Below are 25,049 nucleotides of genomic sequence, written 5' to 3' on the forward strand. Positions count from 1 at the left end.
TTGTCTCTTCCAGGAACATATCCAGTCCAATACTCTCTCACTATGGTAGGGGTAAAAGTGTAAGAGAGGAACATTTTTCTCTGCCATTTTCAATGCAGACATACCCTGTATACGTATGCTATAACATCACTAGTACTAAACTCCATCCCAACCAGACCCAGTACACACATCCACACACACAATATCTTATATTTAAAAGAAAAAACTATCAGAATGCAGAGCTTGCTTAAAACTTCCTTTATTTGTAATGTAAGCCAAAGGATCTGCATCAACACAGAAATGCACTGCTAGGCCTCCTTGGGAGCTATAAACAATTGATGCACTTGTCAAGTAAAAATACACAAGCAGTTAAATGAGAGAAAAGGTACAGAATTCTCTACGCATGCGCTCTTGTTGTGTACACACACACACACAAACACCCAGAGAGCAGTTTCCAGTTTCCACCTGTAAGTGAAACAATAGCAAAGCTATCTAAGCCTACTTTGTAATATGTAGGCAAACAGCCTAAAAAAACCCTCTCACATTATATAAATGATGCAACCAAACGCTTCCTCCTGTGGCAGTTCTTTGCCGTACAACGCGCACTGGTAGCCCGACACTTTCTTAAATGGCTTTGGGCTAAAAGGAGGTGCTCGGCAGCTCTAACATAAAGCCCCTGTTTATCTAACTTCGGCAAGTTCAAGTATAACATAGCAAATTTTAAACCTGAATATTTGACGCTGATACAGCAAGGACTTGGTTACCTGCTTAACTCTATGCATTGCATATAAGCCTCCTGACTACACAGGCAAAACTCAGGGTATCAAACATCTGCCGGGCCAGGGCTTATGTTCAAATAACCTGGGCGCAGTTCTCTGGGCTGAGCCCTGCTCTTTGCTTCTCAGCGAGGAAGGCGATTCTCCTCCTTTGTCATACACACGTGCCGCGTGCTGGAGCTTCTGGTCATTTAAAGAAAGCTATTTTGGTTTCCCCCCTCACGCTACGACGACACTGCCCAAGGTGTTACATCAGCAAAGGTGTTTTGGTTATATTATACCATTGGAAATAACTAAAATACATGAGAGGAAGGGGGAATGAGGATATAAAGTCTATATAAGTATTTACACATCCCACGATTAAAATAAATGAAGGCTAATTAACAAGGAATTAGCCACAAGTATGAAATACAAAATGAAAACTCGTTTCTAAATAAGATTAATATTAGAATCAACTACTGTTAAAACCAAAATATAACATGGTTTTAGAAGCTGTAATGAAGTATAAATTAATAATTCTAACAACAACAAAAAAAATCAAAGTTACATAATTGTTTTAAAACACTTTGGAGAGCTCAAATTATAGCTTTTTTTTTTTTTCCCCCCTCAGAAAAAGCACAGCAGTGGGGAACCTCCCCCAGTCTTCCTGCGAGTTGATATTACATTAACAAAAGCCTTCATGTTAAAGCAGATACTTCATGTATTTTAATAGCTGTTGAGAACATAACACTGTTCCTTCTAAACCTAACACTGCACCTCCTGTAAACATAAAAAAAGCACTGTTTTAATCTCTAATTATGTTATATGCAATAATGCCTTTGTTTTGTAATGAATTCCATTCCTTCATTTTAATGCGCCCATAGTTGCAGGGTTCTGCTGAATCACAGCTTACACAATCCCTGCCTCCCAAACTTCAGAGGCTCAGCACCAGAGCTGCAACTGTCTGGGCAACAAGACTTTTGCTCTGCAACTTTCCGTGGCCTGTAGATACCACAGAAATGAGGAATTCAGAGCGTCCAGCATGCGCCTTGTCTATCCTCATTTGACCTCCAGACAGCTTTACCCTCATAATTGAAAATAAAGATCAAAAAGCAAGCCTATGTTATTTACAAGTTCTCAGTATTGCTAGCCTAAGAGGTTTACCTCTCTTATGTTAGGCTTACATTAAACTTTTTAAAACCCTTCAGTTAAAATAGAAAATACTAAGGCAAGTCATGAGAGACAGTGACGTCTACACTTAAGTTTAAACGGGTTCCACTAGGAAATTCCGAGCTTTCAGTCAAAACAGACGCAGAGCTGCCTCTGTCCTTCACACGTCAGTTTACACTTACGTGGCAAAGACTGCAAGACACCAGATCTGAGTCAGAAACATGCAGAAACTGTTGATTAGAATTTGCAGCACAGGGAGGCGCAAACAAGAGAAGCTTCTGTTTGTCTGTCATGCCTGTGAGGATGAGCACAGACCAGCAGTGGAACTGCTAGGTCCAAGCCCGTAAGCCCCTTACTCCAAGCCTCTCTCTTAACTCCTCTACTCAGATGGCTCTGTAGCGATGCTGTTTGCCACGCCGTGTCGCTCACGCAGCGTGCTTACGGGTGTGTCACAGGCATTTTCATGCTCCAGTGTTTGGAAGAAGGGCATCGGCACTTCACCCTGCGTACAGCCTGGTTATCTGGCAGCCTGAGATGCCAGCAAGGCCTGCGTTTCCCCCTCCTCTCATGAGCTGCCACTCAAGGAGACAGGAACGTGCAAGCTGAAAGGATTTTTTCCTGGAGACTGTTTTCTTACGAAACTGTGCATCAGTCCTGACTAGATAGGGTAGAAACCCCTAAAACTGCAAGTCTTCAGAAATCCTACTTTTTAACTTAGCAAATACAGCCTTTCTCTCATCCACACGCCCCAGATGTTTATCTCTAATAAATGTACATCACATGTACAAGATCTGCAATTTCTATCAGTTTTCCTTTCATCAGAGGAAAGCTTTGTGTATCTCACCGCTCTCCTACTTTGCCTGTTAGATATAAAAGTGAGTAGTTCCAAGTAATGGCTGATTTTTTTTGCCAAACAGACTTGAGAAGTAAGATCAGTTTCTCTGGTGTTCTCTTGAAGCCCTCGCCCACACACACCCCTCAGGGCCTATACTTAGTAAATGCCCCCTGGGAGTCTGCTCTTTAGCACTGCTCTTTAAGAGTGCCCTCACTTTCAATTCCCCAAGGACTTGTCCCAAGCGCCTTTCAGCAAGTTTTAATAAGCTCTTGTCTGTGCAGATCCTACGATGATCATCATACTTTCGAAATCTGAACTAAATGAAGTAGTTTAAATAAACATCAAATCCATCTTGTGTCCTCGTTCGCTTCGAGGCTATTCATTATCATCCTAGCATAAAACTCCCTACTTCCAGGAACGAGAGTGCCAGCCAGAAAGGTGTTTCTGTGCCCCAGGTTTCTGGCGAGGCAGAAGAGGGGGTGTCAGAGGCAGCGCTCTCATCTCCCAAACAGGGATGGAAGAACAGTTCTTGGTGGCATACCACTGTTACTGTGCAGTAAATAGCAATTAATTAAAGAGGAAAACAGATCAATAGCACCTGGCTGCTGACAATATTATTGGACTGGGTCTAATGCAATTAGTATGCCCAAGTTAGGGGATACATTCTTAGAACTGTAAGAGATTGGAAGGGAAGGGCATGACCGTACTCCAGGCAAGAAAGGATTCTCTTTCTGTTCTCCATTAGCCGTGCAGGTGCCATCGCTTCCACTGCACCCCCCTCCCACTTCTTGTACACCGTTTTCCTACTTATGCTGTAATTATTTTCCTTCTAGTTCCTTCAGTAGAAGCCCTCACAAAACTACTGAAGAGCACAGAGGAAAAATTACAATCACTAGCCAAAAAGTGCTGTAAAATACAAAGCAAACAGGCGCTTCTATTCCCCTCATCTTTTAAAGTAAGGGAAATCTTAGGTCCTACACATAGCAGGTAATATATCTTCAGACAGATGTGCAGTTTTAAGCAAATACTTTCCCTTTAGTAAATTTTAACTCAGCCTATCACAAGAGTTGATCTTTTCTGTAATTCAGCATTCTCATTACAGTCAAGAATATTTGCCCTATCGAGTTATATTCCCTATACGTTACATAGCTCAAACCGTAACTTCTTTGTTAAGGCTAAGACCAGTACAAGCTTTTGCACAACTTCAGAAAAAGTTACAGTGAACACAGCCATTCTTAAACCAATAACCAAACTAAACTCATACAAGAAAAGTGAGAATCATCAGCTCTCCCCGTTGCAACCAGGAGAAATGCAGGAAGAGAACAGAAGGCCTAAGAAAGGACCGTTCAGGTAGACTTGTAGGATTTCTTCCAGTTCTGTAATTTCAGGGGTTATTAGGAAATTGGATACGGAAAATGTTTTAAGTCTGAGTTTCAGTAAAAGATGTCATACTCTTCATTTATATGCTTCATGAGATGGAAGTGCAGGAATGAAAACCTCTGCATAAAATATAGCTATATTTAGTATCTATGGTTGGCCCCCAAGTAGACAATGACACGATTTTCATACACCTTCTTCATAGTTTTCTCGATTTGCTTCAAAAATACTTGTGGAATTCTCCCACATAAAGTGTGCACTGTATCCAGGAACTTAGACTGCAGAGGGTAGTACAAAGACTGGAAGAGATTGTCTTCAAATGGAAACTAAAGAAAAGAAAAAAAGAATTATTAGTTTTCACTAGTTACAAAATGGCATTTTAGAAGTTTCTGCAAGATAAAACCTTCTATATATAGGCAATGGCTTGTCCCTCGCCTTCTCGAGTGTCATCAAAGCCTACCAACACTGCTCTGCTTGAGAGTGTGTGCTTTCAGACAAGTTTGCCTGGGCCTATTACCTGAAACATCCAACTGCCCAGAAACTGTATTTCTAGAGTCTGTATTTAGAGGAGGTGTACTAACACAGGGCTACTGTAACAAAGCAGACACTTTAGAGAGTGGAGTTGTACACATACAATGTTCCAAGTAGCAACGCGGACCTGTGTCTGTACGTAAGCTTCTGCCTTCCATGTGCCCAGAGGCACGAGGTGCTCGGGGAGGGCAAGCTTCCATTGGGTGTTTACAGACCAGATCTGCCGTACCAGCAGGAAGAACTCCATTCAAACATTTTTTTCCACCTCCAGTATTATAGAAAAGCAATTCATCAGCTTTTTTGATAAGAAGTTTACTATCATATGGAGGAGGACCATTTAAATCATCCCAAATGCATGCATGCAGTAAGACAGGAGAGGGCAAAGCAACCTTGTTATTTTGTGTCTGATGGGTACATGTAAAGCACAACTACGCCCAGCCTGATCTGCTGGAACAGCGATCTGAGTGACCCGGTTAAAGCAGTAACCTACACTGAAATAAAAGGACTGCCTCTATCGAGACAGAAGACTTACATCACGTATCACTTCATAGAGTGCCTTGAATGTAGGCTGTTTGTCATCATGGTAGACACCTCTGTTTCCATGCAGAATAGAGACACCTTCTTCTTCTGCACCTTTACAGTTGCTTCCATACATACAGTGATCGGGCCGGTAGTTCCACTGACACGGGAACACGTAGAGACACTCTGCCGGTGTCAGTCAGGGGAGGTGGCGGCAGCAGGGGAAGAAAAAAAGACATGTCAAACAAGAGTTACAAGAAATTAAACCATGTTTCTGACGATCAGAAAAAAATTCAGTTACTTCTTTTGCAACTACCCCCAGTAGCAGCTAGACATAGAAGCTTCCTTTCCTCAGGGGATGGCTACACATCTCTCAGCTCTGTTAGACCTGAACTAACAGAAAGAAAGGGCAACACAAAGACAGAGTGCAAGCATAAACCAAGAGAGCGCTTTACAAAGCTAGAAGTAACAGAATCAAACCCATAAATACGCACCAGGTGGCACTATCCAGGGTGCTCTGTCCTCCAAGTGAGACGTTTCCAGATTATAGAAACGCTTAGGGAAGCACACAGAGCAGCGAAGGTTATGGAAAATCCTGAATCCTTCTGGAGAAAGCATGGGAAAGCTTGCGAAGTACATCCCATGTTTGCTGCTGAAGCTTCCACTGAGGCTATGACAATTTGTTATACTGAGATACAGCAGGGCATGAGAGGTAGTGTAATTTATGCAGTCCTTCTAAGAGTTGTCATCCATTAATTTCATAGGTCCAGGTTATTTAAAGCTGAGCCTAATTTCTCAAAGGGGCTTGTAACTTCCTTTCTGATTTTTTTTTAAACTTTCTCTATGCACCCACAGTATTTGCAATATGCTTATAATAAATCACGCCAGTCCCGGTGACCTTTTTGCTTCAGAAACGGAGTACAATGAATCACTGCACTATGCCAGCAGGTCACGTCAGCAGCACTGAAGACTGAATTCTTCACTTGGTCGTTCTCAGCTTCCCAGGAAGTCTGCAGCTGGTCCTGTGCGATCCTTGAAGAAGTAGGAGAGAAAGTTTCTGAAACATTTCTTCCCATAAGGCCTCTCTAGCAGGAGATTTCTCCAGAATGGGAAGATTGTAAGTGGTTCCCATTCAGCCTGGCCTATCGCACACTCAGCATTGCTCCCCGGTGCTGCTGAAAGGGCAGGAAGAGCTGGAGAGCGTGATCCAAACTCTGCTACAGTTAACGGGGATTGTTTCGGTAACCCTGAACAGATGTTTGCAAGTACAGCTCATCAGCAGGTCACTACGGGGAGAGGGTGTCTATTAGCTTTCGTACATGTCACTTGAGTATACTTGATCTTCTCACTGTGACGCTTTTGTGCATTTTTTGCTGTCACAGCTGGACTCAAACTCCCGCCGCTCTGCGAGCCTGCAGATCCATTCATCACCAGAACACCCTTCAGAGATGGGAAAAAAGGGTGCGTCTCTTCAGGCCCCAGGTAACGCAGCTCTGTGTGTTTTTAATCCAATGCACTGCATCTATAAAAAGCCACCTGCAGAGCCTTGACTGATTCCTTCCCAAACCAGCCTCAACAATCCAGCAGTTCAAAACCTCGGGAAAGTCTAGTTTTCTGTTTTAATTGTATCCAGTTCTTTTATTTTCTTTTCTTGTGCAGTCTGACATTACATAATTCGTAAAAAATTATTTACCAGCTACAAGGAAAAGACAGACTATGGTGCAGAAGAGAGTCTCAACATGTGGATTTGATAGAGAACGCTCTCATCACAGAATTATTTTAAAATTTTGCAATTATTTTGCAATCTGTTTTTTTCCTCCACGCTTAAGTTAGAAGCTTGAGTTCGACTTCAAAACTAATCTGGCTTCATCTTTTTCTTCCTCCAGTAGATCCTATTTCCATAACATTAATTTATTTTCAGAAATTAATTTATTATTCCATAATGAAGGCTTCTTCCACTTTATTTTTTCCCTAGGACTGAGGGCAATACATGGTGTACCAGGGACACTAATGTTTGGCATCTGTCCGCTGTGAACAGATGTTAGCTTATTGCTTTGCCTTGGCTCTCATTTTATTTGCCTCAATTTGGGTATAATCCAATTACCTACCCTACGATTCCTTAGAGAAAAAGAAAAGGGAACAGCATAAATAAAGATAAATCCAAACTTGTTCTGTTCTTAAGATCACTTGAGGGAATACAAGGTCACATAGGAAACAAGGAAAAGCAAGTAAGATTGGATACTCAGCATATTCAGAAGCATGAAATAAGGTTCTCGGCTTCTTTGGGAAGCACATACTATGCTATGATTTTGAAATCCTTGCATTTCTCAGATGTTACTGTTTTTGGGAGTGCCTGAAGTCATTTCTGTGTGATCAGGGCAAAATACTGACGTGGGGCTGAATTTCCAGAAACTGTCTCAGCACTTGTGGAAAAAGTCACACCCTTTTAAAATAAAGATGCCTAAACTTGCCAGTTCCCTGGATATACACACTCGTGAGGACACAACTCCAATTCAGGAGGAAATGAAGGACAAACCAAAACCGTTACAAGTTGGTTATGGAGGCGCTGTGCACGAGTGACAGGCAGGAATCAGACATGACACTTTGCTGAGCTGACAAGTAAGTACACATGGGTCACGCGGCTCCACGCTAGGACAGGTGGGTTATGCCACTTGCTCTCTGCAAACAAGGTTTTGAGAGACTTGGAGTCCTCCAGAGCTCTTCACAGTCCCAGAGCAAGCACAATACAGAAGAGCAGAAAATGCACAAATCTAAGAGCAGAACACAGATGACACCATCCTGGTGCCCACTGAGCCCGGATCATTCAGCTGAGAGGCTGGAAGCCTCTTTCTCAAAAACTAACTTCTAGCGAAAGAGCAAAACTAAGGAGGACGACAGTTTCAGAGGAGATATTTCCATGGCTGTGTCCATTTTCTATTAGCTTCATCACTCATTTGCATAAATACCAGAATTCAGCTGAATTTCAGAAAAACAGATCATAGCTTTGGAGAAAGTTTGGCAATTTCAGATTCAAAAATGTTTTTTCAGCTAGGCCCTGGTCCAGTGACGCTCTTAAGCACACATCCAACTTGAACTTCATTCCTGCATTTGATCATTAACGTTATACTTCCTTATTTTCTCAGAGTCTCCAGAAAACCGATTTACATATCCAATGGAGCCAGGTCTGAGCCCCACTGCCTGCTCCACTTTCAAAAATATTTTCACAGGTTGTAAATCCGAGGTGCGCTTCCACATTAACTTCATGCCAGCGTACATTATGCATATTATAAATAACAAATAGTGCCTTTTTATTTTCATTTTTCAAGTTCAAGAAATTTCCTTAACAGAGGTAATCGTGACTCCCAGAATCATTACATACCTGGGTTAAAGTAAAAAATTATATTTAGTAAATCCTGGTCTCCCCATGTAATATAATTTTTGTACTTTTGGTATAATGGATACAACATTTCTTCCCAAGTCAAACCACTCGGTATCATGCTGTTCTGCAGGGCAGAAAAACAGAAACAATGGGTTAATACCATGAACAGTGATGTGATACATGACTTAGAGCGTGGCACCCACATATTTGTAAGTCTGCTAAGCCACGTCAGATACCAGGGTGAAAAAGGAAGACTGCCAGGAAACGTTAGACCTGGATAGGGTTGGAACAGCAGAGCTGGCCGTGCTCCTGTTTATCTAAACAGGAAAGCAATGTCTCCTGGGTCTAGCTCTGATGTCAGCTCCTGCTATTCACAATCTTCCTATTCTGAACAACAGGAGGGAGAAAAAGTGGAAAAATGCAAAAATGCAGGGACAAGGTGAAAACTGAGGTACAAAAGCAAGGAAAAATGCAGCCTGAAAATTATCTTCCATGGGAATTATGATATTAAGAGAAATGACTGGTTTTACTCAAGCTGTTCCTGTAAAGGTATAGGAAACCCCTGGGCCTTGACTGAGGAACGAGACCATTTGGGGTAAATAACATTTTTAAAGAAATTAAAGCACACATGCTCAACGAAACAAATAGAGATTTTACATGTTAGGCCTTTCACGTAAGAGGGGAGACATCAGATATCACAAAAGTGCTCCCTTCTCATTTATATCAAGTCACAGAGTCACTTGATCTGCAGCAGGATACAAAATTCTATTTACAGCAGATGCAAAATATTACCAATTCCTCTGGATATTTACATCAAGCTTTCCAATTTTAAAAACAATACAGTGACTGCACTGAAGATCCTTCAGTTTATTCTTTCCTGTATCTTTCAATGGAAAACGAAACATCGAAGAAGCCATTTTTACTACCGCTGACAGACTGCTTCATCTGCCAGTTCTCCATGCTCCAGCCTCTTGAGGAAGTTTCACTTGTTTTAATGATCATTTTCACTATAATTGCTTTTAGTATCCAATTATATATATTCTATATTTTCCAGATTCTTTTTATTACAGGCTTTATGTAATTTTATACTAAGCTTTACAAGATATGGAAAATACATAAATCATTAGTTTCTGCAACAGCTGTATTTCTTCTCACCTTGAACTGAGTGTTGCGTATCCGTGTTAAATTCATTAGCATCACTCCAGAATTTATTCCAGTTGTCCCATAATAAGGGTGACGTGCAAATCGACTATACCAGCCAATCTTTGGTATTTCATGTTCTGGGGCCATGGCAGCTAGCTGCGTCGAGTTGAACTCTTTCAGTATGTGCCAGATGTCATCAATGGGCCTCAGGAAGAGAACATCAGTGTCCACATAAAGGAGAGAATCCACATCCTTTAAAATGACCTTTTGGGTTTGCACAGCGAGGAGAGGAAGAGATGAAGAAGAAACCAAAGAGACAACAAAAAAGAAGATTATTGGCAAGAGGTACTTTTAATTTAAACTGGTAACTTGAAAGAGGTTATTGATTTATCAGCTAAACATAATTATACATAGGAACAACAGTTATCAGGTTATTGGCTTGTTGTTTGTTTCATTGTTGGTTTTTTTTTTTTCAACTCCACAGTAAAACAACTACCAGCCCACAGAAGTTGGATTCTAACCTTCACATGAAACAGTAATCCACTGAGCTCTCAAAAACACCTGCAAGGACTATTTAGTATCAGTTCAGAAATAAAATGCAAAGAATATATATTTACATAGCTTTGTTAGTTCTTTCAAAATCAAGTTGTGAAATATACAGCCTCCTCCAGAGACAGGAAGGGTGAGCCAGTATAACAGAATGCTTTTCATCTCCATTTGGTATCATGTTTCCTTATGCCTTTCTAATGACTGTTTTTCCTATTACAACCTTGAGCCCCTAGGAGACTTGCACTCAGTATTAACATATACAAATGTTTCGCATTAATTAAGAAAACCCTGTGGATCACGAAAGCGTACATGCATCCTCCTCAAAATTTGCTTTGTAAATAGGAATGTCATATTAGAACTCATCAGGTCAGATTCTGATCTCTGTTATCGGACTCTATATCAGGAATAACCACAGTAAAGTTAGTTAAGTCAGAGCGTGTAAACTGTAAATTAGAGCCAGGATATTTCATCTGTTCTTGTTGACAATGTTCCCCCTTGTGGCTATCCAAATCCTTACATGCTCATTTGTTAATTTAAGTAGGGCAAATTATGTAGTCCTTCAACAGTGCAAGGAAACTCCCTTGATGTTTGCACCAGCTATTTGTAAGGTTGGTGGTTAAGTAATAAATATCATTATCATTAGCTGAAGGTGGCCATCAGTTCCAACTGCATTTTTGTTGCTCTTCTTCATTGTTTGCTAAAGCTGTCCAAAAATTCCGGAAGGACTGAAATCTTCCAGCTTTGGTCTCAGCCAGAAGCCCTATTTCCCTCTCTTTCTTTCTTTGAAAAGCAAATCCAAAAGGCTATTGATTTTCACCATGTTGTGGAACAGAACAACCACTCTCTCATCCAACTGCAGTGATACTAATGACAAACTCTCCTATTTATGCAGGTAATAATAAATTCTACTGAAGAAATTGAATTTTACCTAAACTGAAATATATCCTGACTGAAGATTACCTGTGAAATAGAGTGAACAACATTAAGATTTTGAACAAGTAGGGGGGAAAAGATTGCCTTTAAGCATGTTCAACAGGCATCCACCAAGATGCCAAATCTGTGAGTACAGACTTAAATGGGATTTTTCACCTGACTGAACACTTCAGGGTTCAGACTGACATTTAGCCAAGTTAAACAAATCCCTGACCTGTATTTCTGACATGATAACTGCATGTTCTTCCTACGTAGGAGGACAAGCAGAAGGCAAGTGTCTCTACATTTGAAATAAAAGTTATGCTTACAAGAAACTCCAGGTGAACAAGTCCAACATGATCCAGATCACTCTGCCAGATGGAAGGTTATAGCAATACACCATTTTTCCATAAAAAATACAAGAGAGCATGTGGAGGTATCAAGGAATCAGTGACACAAGTAGTTCAATAACACACTAAGAGCTCAGAGGTAAATATTGGCAAGTGTTAAGTATCCTGGAGTCCAGTACTTAAAAATAATACCCACCAAGTAAAAAAAAAGACAGCTACTGTAAGAGTAAATCAATAAAAGACACACAGTTGAAAAGAAGAAAGTTTTTCAGCTTCAGGATATCCTGGATATTGTATATTATTCTGCAGCGCCTAGAAGCCCTAATTCATAGGGACCTACTATATAAAGTCATATAAAATCAAAATACATGTAAAAAAATATATAACCTCAAAATTTAGTCTGAGACAGGAGATAGCACAGAGATACAAAGCGAGCAGAAGCTGTTGGATGCTGCCTGAGGGATCCACAGCACATTGTACACCAGGTAAGATTTTTGTTTCTAAGGGTGCTCTGGTAGAAAGACAAGTTCAGGCATTTTCCAGCAGAGGATTAAAGGGGAAGTTTAATGGGCGCATATAGATGCTCCTCCCAAGCATAAGTGACAGCCTGGGCACTGCTTCTTCCAGCAGAGAGCTGTTCTTTCAGTAACCTTAAATATACACATGAATTTAAGTCTGTGGAAGTCTGTAATAATTTTCCTATATATAAATGGATTTGAGCAGGTATTTCCGTTCTGTGTGAAATGGGCGCCTACCAGCACCTGGCCCCATGCTTTCCACCTCATATTCCTCCACTCAGGATTCATCCACTCTCCTTTCTGGTTTGTCAAAAGATTCTTCCCTCTCCTGTGTCCAAGGTGTTGCCCTGCAGCGACACCCAACAGGCCAAAAGAAAAGCTGTGCTACTTCCTTTAAGCCCTTCATGCTTTTCTCTTTCACATGTGAAGTGTTAAGACTTATTTAAAACCTACACGACAGTTTGAATTGATCACATCCCCTTCTGGCTGTGCATTTAACTTCGCCTTGGGTAGGGGAATTTCATTTCAGAAATTGCAGCTGTAAGAGCTCCTTGCATGGCTCCCGGGATTTCAGTGGAGTTACGCTGGGGATAAACTTCATTTAAATAACTCTGGCATTCCCAGTTTCCCATAGCTTTCAGGTAGCTCTCTTCTCAGACTAAAGAAGTTGTGAAAAAAATACTTCAGGCTTTACCCAGCCCTTAAAATACTATTCAGCTTTTACTTATTCAAAAGTGTACAAGAGGAGACGATGAATTTTTGACTGCTGATTTTCAACGTCAAAAGCAGCTCAGTACCACAAGGCAAGCCTGCGGTACAAGAGACCTGGCTCCAGCTTGCTCTGCCTGAACCAGAGGCTGCACAGCGAGGGCTGGCAGCGCACCGAGCCTGCCAGGAGGGCTCACCAAAGGGGCATGACTGCAGGTTAAAAATGACATGCGTCTGACCTGGGGCATAAGCAATGTAAGATTCAGTCTGGTAGCCTAAGTTCAAGCTTGCTAGCACAAACCATGCAGACATACCCGACAGACTGTGATTTTTGAAACGAATGGTCAGGAATACGGTTTGGCTGTGCTTGCCTTCTTCCTCGCACTACAGGCGTTTACAGCTTAAGAAGTGTGATTTTTTTGCAGCTATATAGAGTTTTCTTAGAAAATCTGTGAAAAAGTTCTGCACAGAACTTGCTATATTTAGCCTGACACTTCACTTAAATACTCAATTATCTGTGATTTGATTTCACAACTTCTGTCTCCATAGATTCTCCCTGTGTTAGCAAGGTTGGCAAGGAATAACACACTACCATGTAAACACATATTGGTATACTGTGAAGCTGTGCTGTCTAATGGTTTGCAGCGGCTAGCATGGCAGTTCATCAGAGCTTTATCCAAAATTAGGGGAAAACTACAAATCTTGATGCTAATGTAGCAGTACCGTGAAGTTGAGTTACTAAACTTAAGTGTAGTAATCAATTAACTCAAATCACAACAGAGACGGGAGACTTTTGTCTAGCTACGGTCCTGGTATCTATTCCCAGGGCTGCCACAGATCCGCCGGCTTGGATATTTCAGCATTCTCAAGGGGATACCTATAATACAGGGATATTGCTAATCTACCTTAAAAGCTCTTAAGCAGATTAAGTGTTTTGAGAAGGGTTCTAAATGCTAGTTACTGCTAGAACTAAAAATCATCCAAAAATCCCTTAAGCATTTCATGATACTTTAGCCGATTGGTTTGGAAGCTCCAAACCAGCAATACAGACACAGCTGCCCAAAGACAGTTTCTCACCCGGTATCTTAACATCCACGTTACTATTACAAAACAGTTTCAAGTGATTGCTGAGAGCACTACACTCCTAGTTTATTTTTAAAGTTTCATTTTGTGCTCATGTTAAGATCCACATCTTCCTTATCCTGCCTTTGCAAATCCCATTGATGGTTTTATTGTAGTAGACTGCAGCAAGAGATTTAGACTTGTGAGACTACGTGGAGGCTCAATCTACTTTCCCTGTGTATCAGTAGCAAACATTTGATCAGGTGTCACAGAATGCCTCTACGCGATGTAGGCTGCTGTATGATCTTCATTCATACTTTAGTAACCCAGGCAGATTCAATGAGTTGGGAACGTGTAGACCAACCTGTTAGCCAGGTCAAAGCAGTTCGTTACTACAAGCTGCAGGATCACATCCCATTGCTCTACTTTTATCAAGTAAAACCACTGAAACATTCTTAAGCGATTTTGCCGTAACACATTCCTCCTACCCTCCCGTCCACTTTCACATGCCTGCCGGTACTGCAGGAGAAAGGTTTCTTTGGCAGGAGAGGCACTTGTGAATCAAAGACTCACATTCCACTCAGACTTAGCATTATCAGGAGGAAGACAATTTGCACAACTGAGAGCTAGAGCACTGATAAACTCAACTACCGCTCTCCTGGGGTCCTCCCTAAAACCAGCCGCATTTTATGCCACTGCAGGAGAAAATGCTTAGGACAGGGAAGGATAAGAAAAAAAGGATACTGACATCCTGCTGGTATTTATTTAAAATAAAAGTCAAAATAGTTCTCTAAACAATAACACTAGAAACCCTCTGCTCCTGCTGTGAGACAACTGCATTTCTACAGTCTCGTCTCATTCTAAGGGGACATCAGAACCTAGTTATCAAGCACCAATAAAAATAATGGTGGCTGAAACTATCCAGAAACAGCCTAAGGTTCTGCCAGGCTCCGAACTTGAGTACCAAAAATCCAACTGGACACTTGCCACGTCAGCTATTACTACAACTTGTTTTCTTTACTGTATTCATATCAACTTAGTGTCAGCTGCAGACAACCCCTCCTATTCAAAGCCATAAACCTCAGCCTGACCACACACAACATTTTGCAATTGCCCCAAGAGATATAAACAGTTCAGGCTGCCTCCGAGTTTTGCTAGGACAACCTGCAACAGTCTAATATTCCTTACAAGAAGTTACTAGAGATCTTTGGCAACATGCGAGTGGCAAAAAGGAACTGAAAAAGCACTGCCCAGCCTGAAGGAACTGGCATGAATACGTAACCCTTTTCTGTCATCAGAAGAGTGATGACAAATAAAAGTGAAACCGTTTCTGTGATCGGAGTCTACCAAAAAATACCACAGAAATAGGAAGAACAAAGAATTGTGTTTACCCAGTGAAAACAACCCCATTTGAGTACATCCTTAACAAACAATCTGGATTGAACAAGCTAATGCTTAGGGATTATTTTCCAGGTGATATAAATATTTACTCAGGGAAGAGAGGATCCCTGCTGAAGTTGGAGTTGCTTTCAGCCCATCTGGCCTTTGCACATTTGATAGTCTACCCCTAAATGGCAGATAAACAGAACTGCTGACAGCACATATTTTCTCACATATGTATTCATAGCCTACGTATCTGGACGTGCAGCTGTCTCCTGATTGTTTCCATCTGAGAAAGTAAAGATTTCTTTGTCCCCCACCATTTCTCATACGACAGCAATGAAGAAATCTGGATCACACAAATACATGTCACTTTACTGGAGTCAATAGCAATGCACAAGGTATCTTTGTTATGTTCTCAATTCCACAGAAATTGCTTTATGCAAAAGTTCTTTCCATTTCTGATAATTCTGCATATGCAGAATTGTTATCAACACCACCTTTCCCTCCAGCAACCTTAAATATTTTCCAAGTTTATGGCACTATAGGTATTACACAGTAAAAGAATACAAAATTTCAGTGAACCTGAAGCTGCCAGGACACGCAGGGCTCCTGAATGAAATCTGACTTTGAAGACAGTGGCATTATTACCTTAAGTGCAAATCTGACAGTCCTGGAAAAAGAAATAAACCTCAAGGAAAAGGGATTGCTGAAGGCACCAGTCTAAGGGCTAACATATGGAAAGGGAGATAGTGGGTCAAGAGGATATGATGACTGCACGCTGAAAAGAATGTTATTTATGGAAGGCATGCAGCATCTACCCTGAAAGCAACTGCCCTGAAAGAGCTCTCGCACCAAGTCTTAAGAGTCTGAGAGACTAATGGAACTAGAGACAAATAAGAAACACACATTCTTTGTTAGCAGGAAAAAGAGCGAGGCTGGATTTCTGTTTTGTTCTTTTTAGCTGGCTAAAGCACAGATTAAAGTATCTTTAAGCAGATGTTTCAGCCTGAAAATGGTTTTAATATTACACCAGCAAACCTTCCTTGCTGTGGAATTAACCTTTTCCTGAAGCGACCCGCTCAGAAATCCAGGTGCCTTACCGGAAGAAAAAGGCGCTGGGCAGCACATGGTTTGAATAACTTTTTCCATTCCTGAGCATTTCCTACTGAGAAGGTTATTGGGTAGATGTTGTATTCAAACTTCTTTGTATATGAGGAAGGCCATTCCTTTAACTGAAAGACATGGGAAGAGGAATTAGACACTACACGTTATACAGCTTTTTAAAAACAAAAAAAAATGTGCACACATAAGGAGTTTATAAACCACGTACAGTAAAAAAGTGCTTAGTTGCTACTTTTTGATTTCAGTGTACTTTTGCTCAGAGATTTGTGGCTTAGAACTAACTCATCTATTTATTTACCAAATGACAAAGAAACTCACCTTTTTCCCAAATTCAGGCTTAAGGGAATCCTCAGCAAAAATGTGAAAACAGAGCCTCCTGTTGCTAAAGAGAACTGCTGATTTCAGCATGATCAGCGTCTCTTCCAGCCGGTCCCCACATGCCACAACTGCCAGATGCATGCATTGCAAAGATGAAGGCTCTTTTGAATGTTTCTGTTCTCCAGGCTTCCTGAAAAATCATAAACAGGCATATAAAAAATACTGAGGTAAACATGAAGAGAATTCCGCATTAATAGATATCAGGAGTTTTTGCTTCCCCTTCGTTATGTAGGGGATCAGGAGCGCGTTTTCTTCTGATTAGATATCCACAAAACATGCAACTGTCATGCCAATTTTGGCAACGGTACAAAGCAAGAGTGTTAAAATTACAACACAAATACGCTATTTTCAGAAATTTTCTGGTTATTCTGACATTTCGGGATTTGCGTAAATCACTGCACTACATACACAGATGCAACTAATTGAATAGCACCTCCAACCAGACAAGTTGCTCTGTGCAAATGATAGCTTTATCCTCCAGCTTAGAGGTTACAAAGCCAGAATGGATTTATTTCTAACTAGCCAACTTTCGAACACAATGCAGATTACAGAACTACGTCTAGTAAGTTCCTCACCAGGCCCATAACTTTTGCCTAGACTGGAAGAAGACATCGATACTTTAAAAAAATCCACTCCGCCTATATGTAAATTATTCCAACAGTTAATTAATTTGCTGGTAAAAATGCACGCCTTAATCCTGGCCTAAAGGTACTGGCATAGTTTCAAAGGACTGCTCTCCATGTCACCCCACGGAATCCCTCAGATTTTGCTAAAATAGAGATTTTTAAAAACAAACATATTCACATGTCCCAGATGAATCAGACTATATTCCACAAGCAGTCAAGGGCCAAATATGGGTTTTTCACTTAACACGCATCTGTGTGGGCTTTAAATAAACTTCAGCTAGACTACAAGGGAATCTGCGTGTAAAAGGCACAATGAAGCTACCTACTCGCCAGAAAAATCAGGATTCTTTTGGGGAGTTGAAAACATTTTGAAAAGATGGCCTTTTGGTTTTGTGTGTCTTCCCCCCATCAGTATGGAGGTAAAAATCACATCCTCCAGGAATGCTTCTAGCGTATTGTATTCACATTCCAACATGGATCGCATTTATACTCCTTCAGATGGATGTGTCCTGACAGAGCAACTAAATTACAAGCATCTTAATCATTATAGAAGAGTTCAAAAGGCTAATCATAGATCACTACCAGTTCTTGACATATTGCTGAACAGAGGACATCAATCCCTGCCTCTTCTCAGCACACAGAATTGATCAGGGAAGTTAATACTAGAAACAAAAGTTCTAAATAAAGAGGAAAATGACAGTTACTAAAGCTGTCATTATCTTTTTCCAGACACTAAAATGCTGCTCTGTATAACAGCAGTGTTCTATACTACAGAGCAATCCACTTTGTTAAGAATACCAGCCAACAGTACTTTACTGACTATACAAAGCAACATGTTTCATTAAGGGTTTAAAGTCTTAGGCTTTAGTCTTAATTAAACCCCATTTTCATCAGTGTATAAATAATGGAATACTACATCTATGTGAAGTGGTATTTACTTTCCAACCTATTAGTGTAAAAATCACTGAATTATTGAAGTGAATAATTAGCTGCTCACACAGATCCCCTTTTCCCCCCTTCTCCGTATCTCTTTAATGTTTCCTCTTAATTGAGTCTCTAAATCAAGCCATATGCAGGATGAGAACTGCTTTGATATAGCTTCTGGCAATGGAACTCACTGGGAGAGGGACTAAACTAAGCTTTTATTGCAACATCTCAAAACCCAACACCTTTTCTTTGCAAATTTTAGCCACAGTGATCTCTCTATTACGCAGCTGTTTTGTGGTGAAAAACCCAGTATATGTAGACAAGCAATTCCAACGAACCGACTCAGCAGAAGCAACCCTCGACGAAACCAGAACACCCCGTAAGCCCACGGGAGGTCCAGATGAACAAGAGACATCCCGCCTGCCAACACAGACACCCTCCCAGTCCCAGAGAGTAGGGAGGAGAAAGCTGAGCCTTGGAGATGAGTAATTATGAGTCGCGAAGGCCCGGGCTGAAGGTTCTTAGGAGCTTGCAGTGACCTGAATAGGAACAAAAATCCCCAAGAAAAGGAACATGAGGTAGTATTTGAGCTACACCAGTAGTAGTCTGGGACACTGAGGACAACAGTTAGCGAGGAAAGTAGCAATGAGGTACAGAAGAATGTTGGGACACAACATTTTGCATCATTTTTATAAATACATAAGGAAAGCAAGAGGACTGTGAGAACAAAGGTGAGCCAGAAAGGGAGATACAAGAGTGCCACAGCAGGATGTGCATAACAGCAATTTTAGCTTAGCCTGTACAAAACTACTATTGTTATCCAGAAGTATGAAAACAGGCAGGTGCAAAGGCAAAGACAAACTGCTAGGAAGGCAAACAAGCAGGTTACGGGAGCAGATTACAGCAAAGAATACCACAACTCCCCTTCCCTCCTCTGTTTATACGTGCACGTACATACAGTGCAGGAAGGAAGGGAAGGGACAGGAAGAAATAACATCTGGATGAGCGGATATTCCTTAAGGATCTGCAGGACACGGCCAATGTCTTCAAACCGAAACAGTTCCAGTTTGTCCAACAGCATCTAGGATGCTTCTGCTTTACACAGAATAAGTGGTTATGTGGGCTTATCTGATCCCCTCTTGACGATAAGAGGGCCTCCACCGTGGGTTGTCAAGAGAGAAATGGGAGGTTCAAACTTAGCTCATACCAGTGGAGCAACTACTTCTTGTCTACCAGGTGGGGCTGGGCACCAGGAGCCTTCTCATTCAGGCTTACTGCTCAATGAAAGGGCTTCTTTAAGCTGAGGTTTCATAAAGGTACACGCAGAGCCCGGATTCAATACATCGTATCTCCTCTAATTACAAATGTTTGTTTATCGTGTTATTACCAGTGGTTGATGCAAACATACTGGGACCCTAAGAGTCTTCTGAAACACTACCAGCTCAGAGGTTACCAGACAATACAACAAAGGGAATAGATGAAAGATGCATAGCTTGTTTTAAAGGACGGAGTATGTTAATGCTATGGTAAATTGTACAAAGGATAAAATTTATTACATAGAATAAAAAACATCTGGCAAGCAACACAGAGTATATTGCTAGGTTATCAACCCATGACATTAACAGGCTTTTGACACAGAGAAGTACTCGGGTGGTGGCTGAAGGGTAAGCAAGCTCTGGTTTGGGCTCTATTTCAGTAAGTCAGCCCTGGCAAAGCTTTGGGTGAGTCATTACTTCTTTATGCCTCAGTTGTCCTACCTGTAAAATGGGAACAGCTGTTACGGTAGTAACAGTTACATACCTCAGGAGACTTCCAAGCACATTAAAAAGCACACAGATCCACAGAATACTACAATCATTATTATTAGCCAATTCTTCCTAACATTTATATGCACATTCATTCATTTATAGTCCAACTTACTGGTTATGGATAGAGTCTATAATAGGATTTTATGACCTGAATTAAATGTTTAAATGCACCTAAAACAATACCGTGACCTGGGCCTTAATGTTTAACGTGTTTGATGAGAACAAATAAAGAAACTACAAACTCAACATCTTTGTTGCCTTAGTATTATGCTTCTAATTTCATTATATAAATGTAGCTTTTCGATACATTATAAATCTAACTAATATAACATTCTGTCAGACTCTTTGCTCTGTTCCCTGTTTTACCCATCTGCTCAGCGAAAATTGCTTCCTGCTCTCCCTTACCTGCTGTTCTATTATTATATGGCTTTAAAATTAAGAACTGTTGCCTAAGATTAAGCACGACAGAAAGCATCACAAAATACTTGCAGAATACATCCCTATGAAACAGCTGAAGACAGACCTGATTAAGACATAGCACGATAAAATGTTTATAGCAAAAGCCTTCCAACAATACAGACCAACTCCCGTCCAGTTGCCCGATGGTATTTTATTTACTGCATACATTTTTCTGACAGGCATGGGTATTGGCATAGCAGACGAAGCCTGAGCGCTCAAGCACAATAGTGTACATTTCTAGGTCTTAAAGTTTCAGTTACATGCAATTTTCTTATTAGTCACAGCCAAAGTGTCTCAAACATAATTAACCCAAAACCTGTCTAAATCAATCCAGATCCATTCAAAATAATGAATTCCCATCTCATTACAGAGCCTGCTAATCTATTCAAGCCTTCAAATGTATTCCTGAGAGAAAGATAATGCATGCAGATTCTTACAAAATGCAATATAGTTGTTAGTTTTTGAAACCTTCTTCATATTATGATCTCATTTACTCTTGCAGCATAAACAAGGTGAGATTTAGGCATTGTATCAAAAATGGTGATTCACTTAAATAACTCCTTTCCTGACAGTCAACACTGAGTCCATGTCCCAACAGCGGCTCCATTATATGAAACACATTCTCTCACACACTTTAAAACAGACATTAGAAAGGCTCTAAATGTTTTTAAATAAAGTTTTCTCACTTTAATGCAGTTGCACAAAACTGACTGTAGCTGCTGACAATCAAAAAATCGTTGAAGTTTCACCTCTTTCTACCACTCAGAAAGGGGAGAAAAACACTCCAAGCCAGAACTGGATGTTTGTATCTTCCTCTTTTACCCTGTGGGTTCTTTGTTAGACAAGTATGAGGTATTTGGGCCCTCAGCATGTTATTATAGGCTATCAAATGCAAGCCAAACTCGCATGTGTGTGCACACAGGCTGCAAGGAAGGAAAAAATATCTTGACAGGTTGCCATATAAGAGATGTTTTGCTTTGGAAAAGTTACTTCCAGGGAACTAAATGTGCTGGCAAAGGTTCACTTCCCAAGCCTTGCCACGCTGGTTTAATAGAAAGTGTGGTCACATCTGCCCTTCAAATGTAAAATAACCCTTTTGCTTTTTGATACTTTGCACACATGGGTTTGGCACATACTTATAATTCCTCATATGAAAAATATCTTACTGAAGGCATAGGATGACATACTTCCAAGAGGAAGGATCAGTAAAACCACCATCAAAAATCAGTTTTCAAAGCTAACCAGAAACTTATAGGCAATGCTCATCTAGATTTGCCCAAATTACCTCATGACCAAAGCAGGACACATGAACGTATTTACCAACATTTGCTAGGTTCCAGCCAGCTAATGGTATGTGACTAAGCTAAGCTGTTATCATGTACAACTCCTTACATTAGAAGAAATCTGCGCGTCTTCAAACTTCATGTCTTCTATTATTATCATGTGAATACAGAAAGCGGTATCACAAAATTCTGGATTGGGTTTTTTAAGCCAAGCAGATCCCAGCACCCAATGCCTTCACCGTGCGAGCGCAGATGCGATCCGTTCCAGAAGGGCACCCATTAGCGGGTGTTTCTGCCTTTCTAAGAAGGTGGGCATCTCCTCGACTGGGACCACGTTACATCAACACTCCCCCTACCCCACCCCAAAAATTCTTTTTTATGGATACCCTCCCTCAAATAAATTTTATTTTAGTACTGACTAACACAATACAGAGTCTTTCAGCAAGGGGCAGAACTGGACCCACAGAGCTTCTCAGTTATACAAACTCCTGCTCGTGCCCGTGGTGCAGGATCATGCCCTGCCAGCAGCCAGGAGGGGGAAAAAGCCCAGCAACCGAACCCCACAAAAACCCACCGACCAAAAAAAGATCTGAAGAAAAGGCATGGTTTAAATACAGCATTCCTCCTTTTTTATTTTTTTTTTCTGTTGTGCTGCAGACCTTGTAAAAAGTACTTGCAAAGTCAATAAATAATAGAAAAGTTAGATAATGTCCAATTTTGGAACCTGAAGATGATCACTGAAAAGCTCATTGAAATGGAACAGCTGTTTACACTCTCTAGTGGTTTCATACTTTCTGGGCTCCTTCCTTTAGCGTTCCTCTTGATTTCCATGATAATCGCAGAGATATGCCTTAAAGAAAAATGACTTCAGGAGGTACAGTTGCTAGCGGAAATAATCCTGCTTTAATACATGCATTTGAATTCTGTCCGTGATCCATTCCCAGCCACAGTAAACACCTCTTGCATTCAGTAGGGTAACAATGCTTGTAAGAAACCAACTGCTTTAATAAGTTAAGAAATAAGAGCTCAAAAAAACAGGAATAGTCTTTCATTCAGAACATCTCTGTGAAATCATGAATCAAAGACACAAAGACATACCAAGTTAATTAGATATATGAGGTCACACTGACCATAATATAGTTGGAATGCAAAGGGGAAAACAGCCCTCCACCCACCCAAAACACGCTGCCTGTATCTTTTTCCTGAAGTAATTACAGATTTTTAAAAAGTATTCCGCCTGTAAAGGTGCTGCAAGAGGGAACACGGCACACCATGATTTCAAACTTTTTTTTAAAGTTCTGCTAAATTAATTTACATATAAAAAGCATTCAAAACAAAAAAGCTCAACAGCTTAAAACCCGCCGGTGCCTCGCAGTGTGGAGCCCAGGGCTACCTCGCAGAGACAGCCAGCTGCCTTCCCTCTTCCCGCAGCATTAATGACCACCTCGCAGGAGCGCGGCCCGAGCCTGACAGCAGCTCCTCACGGCCTCCAGCCAGCACCACCACATTCCCCACGTCAGCCTTCACAACCAGGCCAAAACTGACGGAAAAGCAGCTATTTCAGAGGCCGCCCCCGCTCGGACGCGGGGTCCGGCGGTGGCACCCCCACGCGCTGTCGTGGCACCGCTGGCAGCCAACGCTCCCAGCGACAACACACGGCAAACAAGTTTCCACTTCTGCAAAGAGAGCGGCTCGCACACGGGTTTCTAATCCCCGCTCACCCGCGGAGCCGAGGGGAGGGAAAAAGGGTCCGGCGAAGGGAAGTGCCCGAGGACCGGGCGGCAGCGGGGACCCGCGGGCACGCGTGGGGCCGGCACGCCTGGCAGCGGGTGGGCTCCCGCGGCCGGGCCGGAGGGGCCCGGACGGCTCCCCGCCGAGCGCAGGGACCAGGGGTTGGAGGGGTGTGGGAGGGGGCGCGATCGCGCGTGGGGCACCGGCCGGTCACGCGTGGGCCGGGCGAGCTCCCCCGTCCCGCCGGCGGCGGCTGGGAGCGCGGAGGCGGAGCCGCCCCCGTTACCTGGCGCCGTCGAGCCTGCCCCCGGGCGGGCTCCTCCGCGGCGGGCTGCGGCTGAGGCGCGGCTGGCGGCGGGCGAGCGGTGCGGCGGGGCGGGAGGGCGCGGGCGGCGGGGGCGCGGGCCCGCCGGCCGCCAGCAGATAGAGCAGCAGCAGGCTCCCCAGGCACAGCAGCGCCGCCGCCACCTTGCAGGAGAGCCGCATGGCGCGGGAGGTCAGGGCGCGGGGCGCAAGGCCCGCCCGCCCCTCAGCCCGCCCGCCGCCATCGCCTGCCGCCCGCCCCGGCGCGACCCGCCGCTCCGCTCCGCGGGGACGTGGCCGCCGAGCCCGGCCCGGCTCCCGGCAGCGGGGGCGGGGCGCGCCCTACCGTACTCTCTGGACTAGTCGCCCCCGACCACGGCTTCCTCATCAATTAAATATTGTTTAATAACGCCGTCATCAAGTAGCGTTTCCTCGTCAGAGGCAAAAGGCGGGGGTCCCCGCGGCTGGCAGGTCGCGCCGCTCGGAGGTGCCTCGGGTTTCCCCGCGCCGCGAAGCTGCCTGTTCGTGCAGGCGTGCGGCGGCGGGAGAGCGCCAGCGTGCGCTGGAGGATGAGCGGGAGGAAAAGGTGGGAGAGGGAACTGGTCTCTGAGGCACGTTTCATCTGTTCGTGCCAAGAAATGGGCCAACTGGTGCCGAGTCTCCCGCCACCTCGCAGCCGGCGCTCACCACCGACCCACGCGCTACTCCTGTCCCACCTGCTCCGAAGGCACGCTGTGTTGGGACAAAACGGAACACTTGTAGGACAGCGAAGGAATATAAGCATTCGCTTACTTTGGGGTGGCTTCAAACTTGTCCTCATATGACTGATCAAGTTACTTAGCCGGTCTTCTGTCTCAGCAGAGATGGCAACACTGTGCATTTCACAGAAATAAATCCTCCTGAGGTTCATGACCTGATTTATCACCTGTAAATGTAGAGTATGACAGAAACATAAGTATTCTTGCTGCCCTGTGGAGCTGGAGCGCAGGCTGTGCAAAGAATGGAGACACCAACCTTAGAACAGGGAGTGCAGGGGAGCGGGAGCCTCACACATCCCTCACGGTGTTGGGCCTGGAAGTGAACTTGAGCTGGGCTTGAGCGAAGTGAGCGTGGCCCCAGGGATGGACATGCGGCGCAATGACCACACACTGCTGAGCTACACCAGAGGAGGGCTATGGGGCTGATGCCCAGCACAGCTCTCATCACATCTCTCACCTCCCGGGAGGTGAGCTCTCTGGAGGG

At 42.8% G+C, this 25,049-nt stretch overlaps 1 protein-coding gene across 2 annotated transcripts; it reads right to left on the minus strand.

Annotated features, from left to right (window-relative positions):
• Positions 1 to 222: 222 nt before the first annotated feature.
• On the minus strand, positions 223 to 24,114 carry GXYLT2 (glucoside xylosyltransferase 2). Of its 2 annotated transcripts, none has more exons than XM_075095644.1 (7): positions 23,791 to 24,114; positions 16,611 to 16,800; positions 16,271 to 16,402; positions 9,701 to 9,952; positions 8,546 to 8,669; positions 5,180 to 5,352; positions 223 to 4,442 (listed from the first exon to the last, which is right to left on the minus strand). In XM_075095644.1, the coding sequence occupies exons 1-7, from the start codon at positions 23,988 to 23,990 to the stop codon at positions 4,260 to 4,262; spliced, it is 1,254 nt and encodes a 417-aa protein (XP_074951745.1). In that variant the 5' UTR covers positions 23,991 to 24,114; the 3' UTR covers positions 223 to 4,259. The 2 variants fall into 2 exon arrangements, with proteins under 2 accessions (XP_074951745.1, XP_074951744.1); XM_075095643.1 differs by lacking the exon at positions 23,791 to 24,114 and adding an exon at positions 23,167 to 23,308.
• Positions 24,115 to 25,049: the final 935 nt, after the last annotated feature.

Source organism: Phalacrocorax aristotelis, chromosome 6 (assembly GCF_949628215.1).
Source record: "Phalacrocorax aristotelis chromosome 6, bGulAri2.1, whole genome shotgun sequence".
NCBI lineage: Eukaryota > Metazoa > Chordata > Aves > Suliformes > Phalacrocoracidae > Phalacrocorax > Phalacrocorax aristotelis.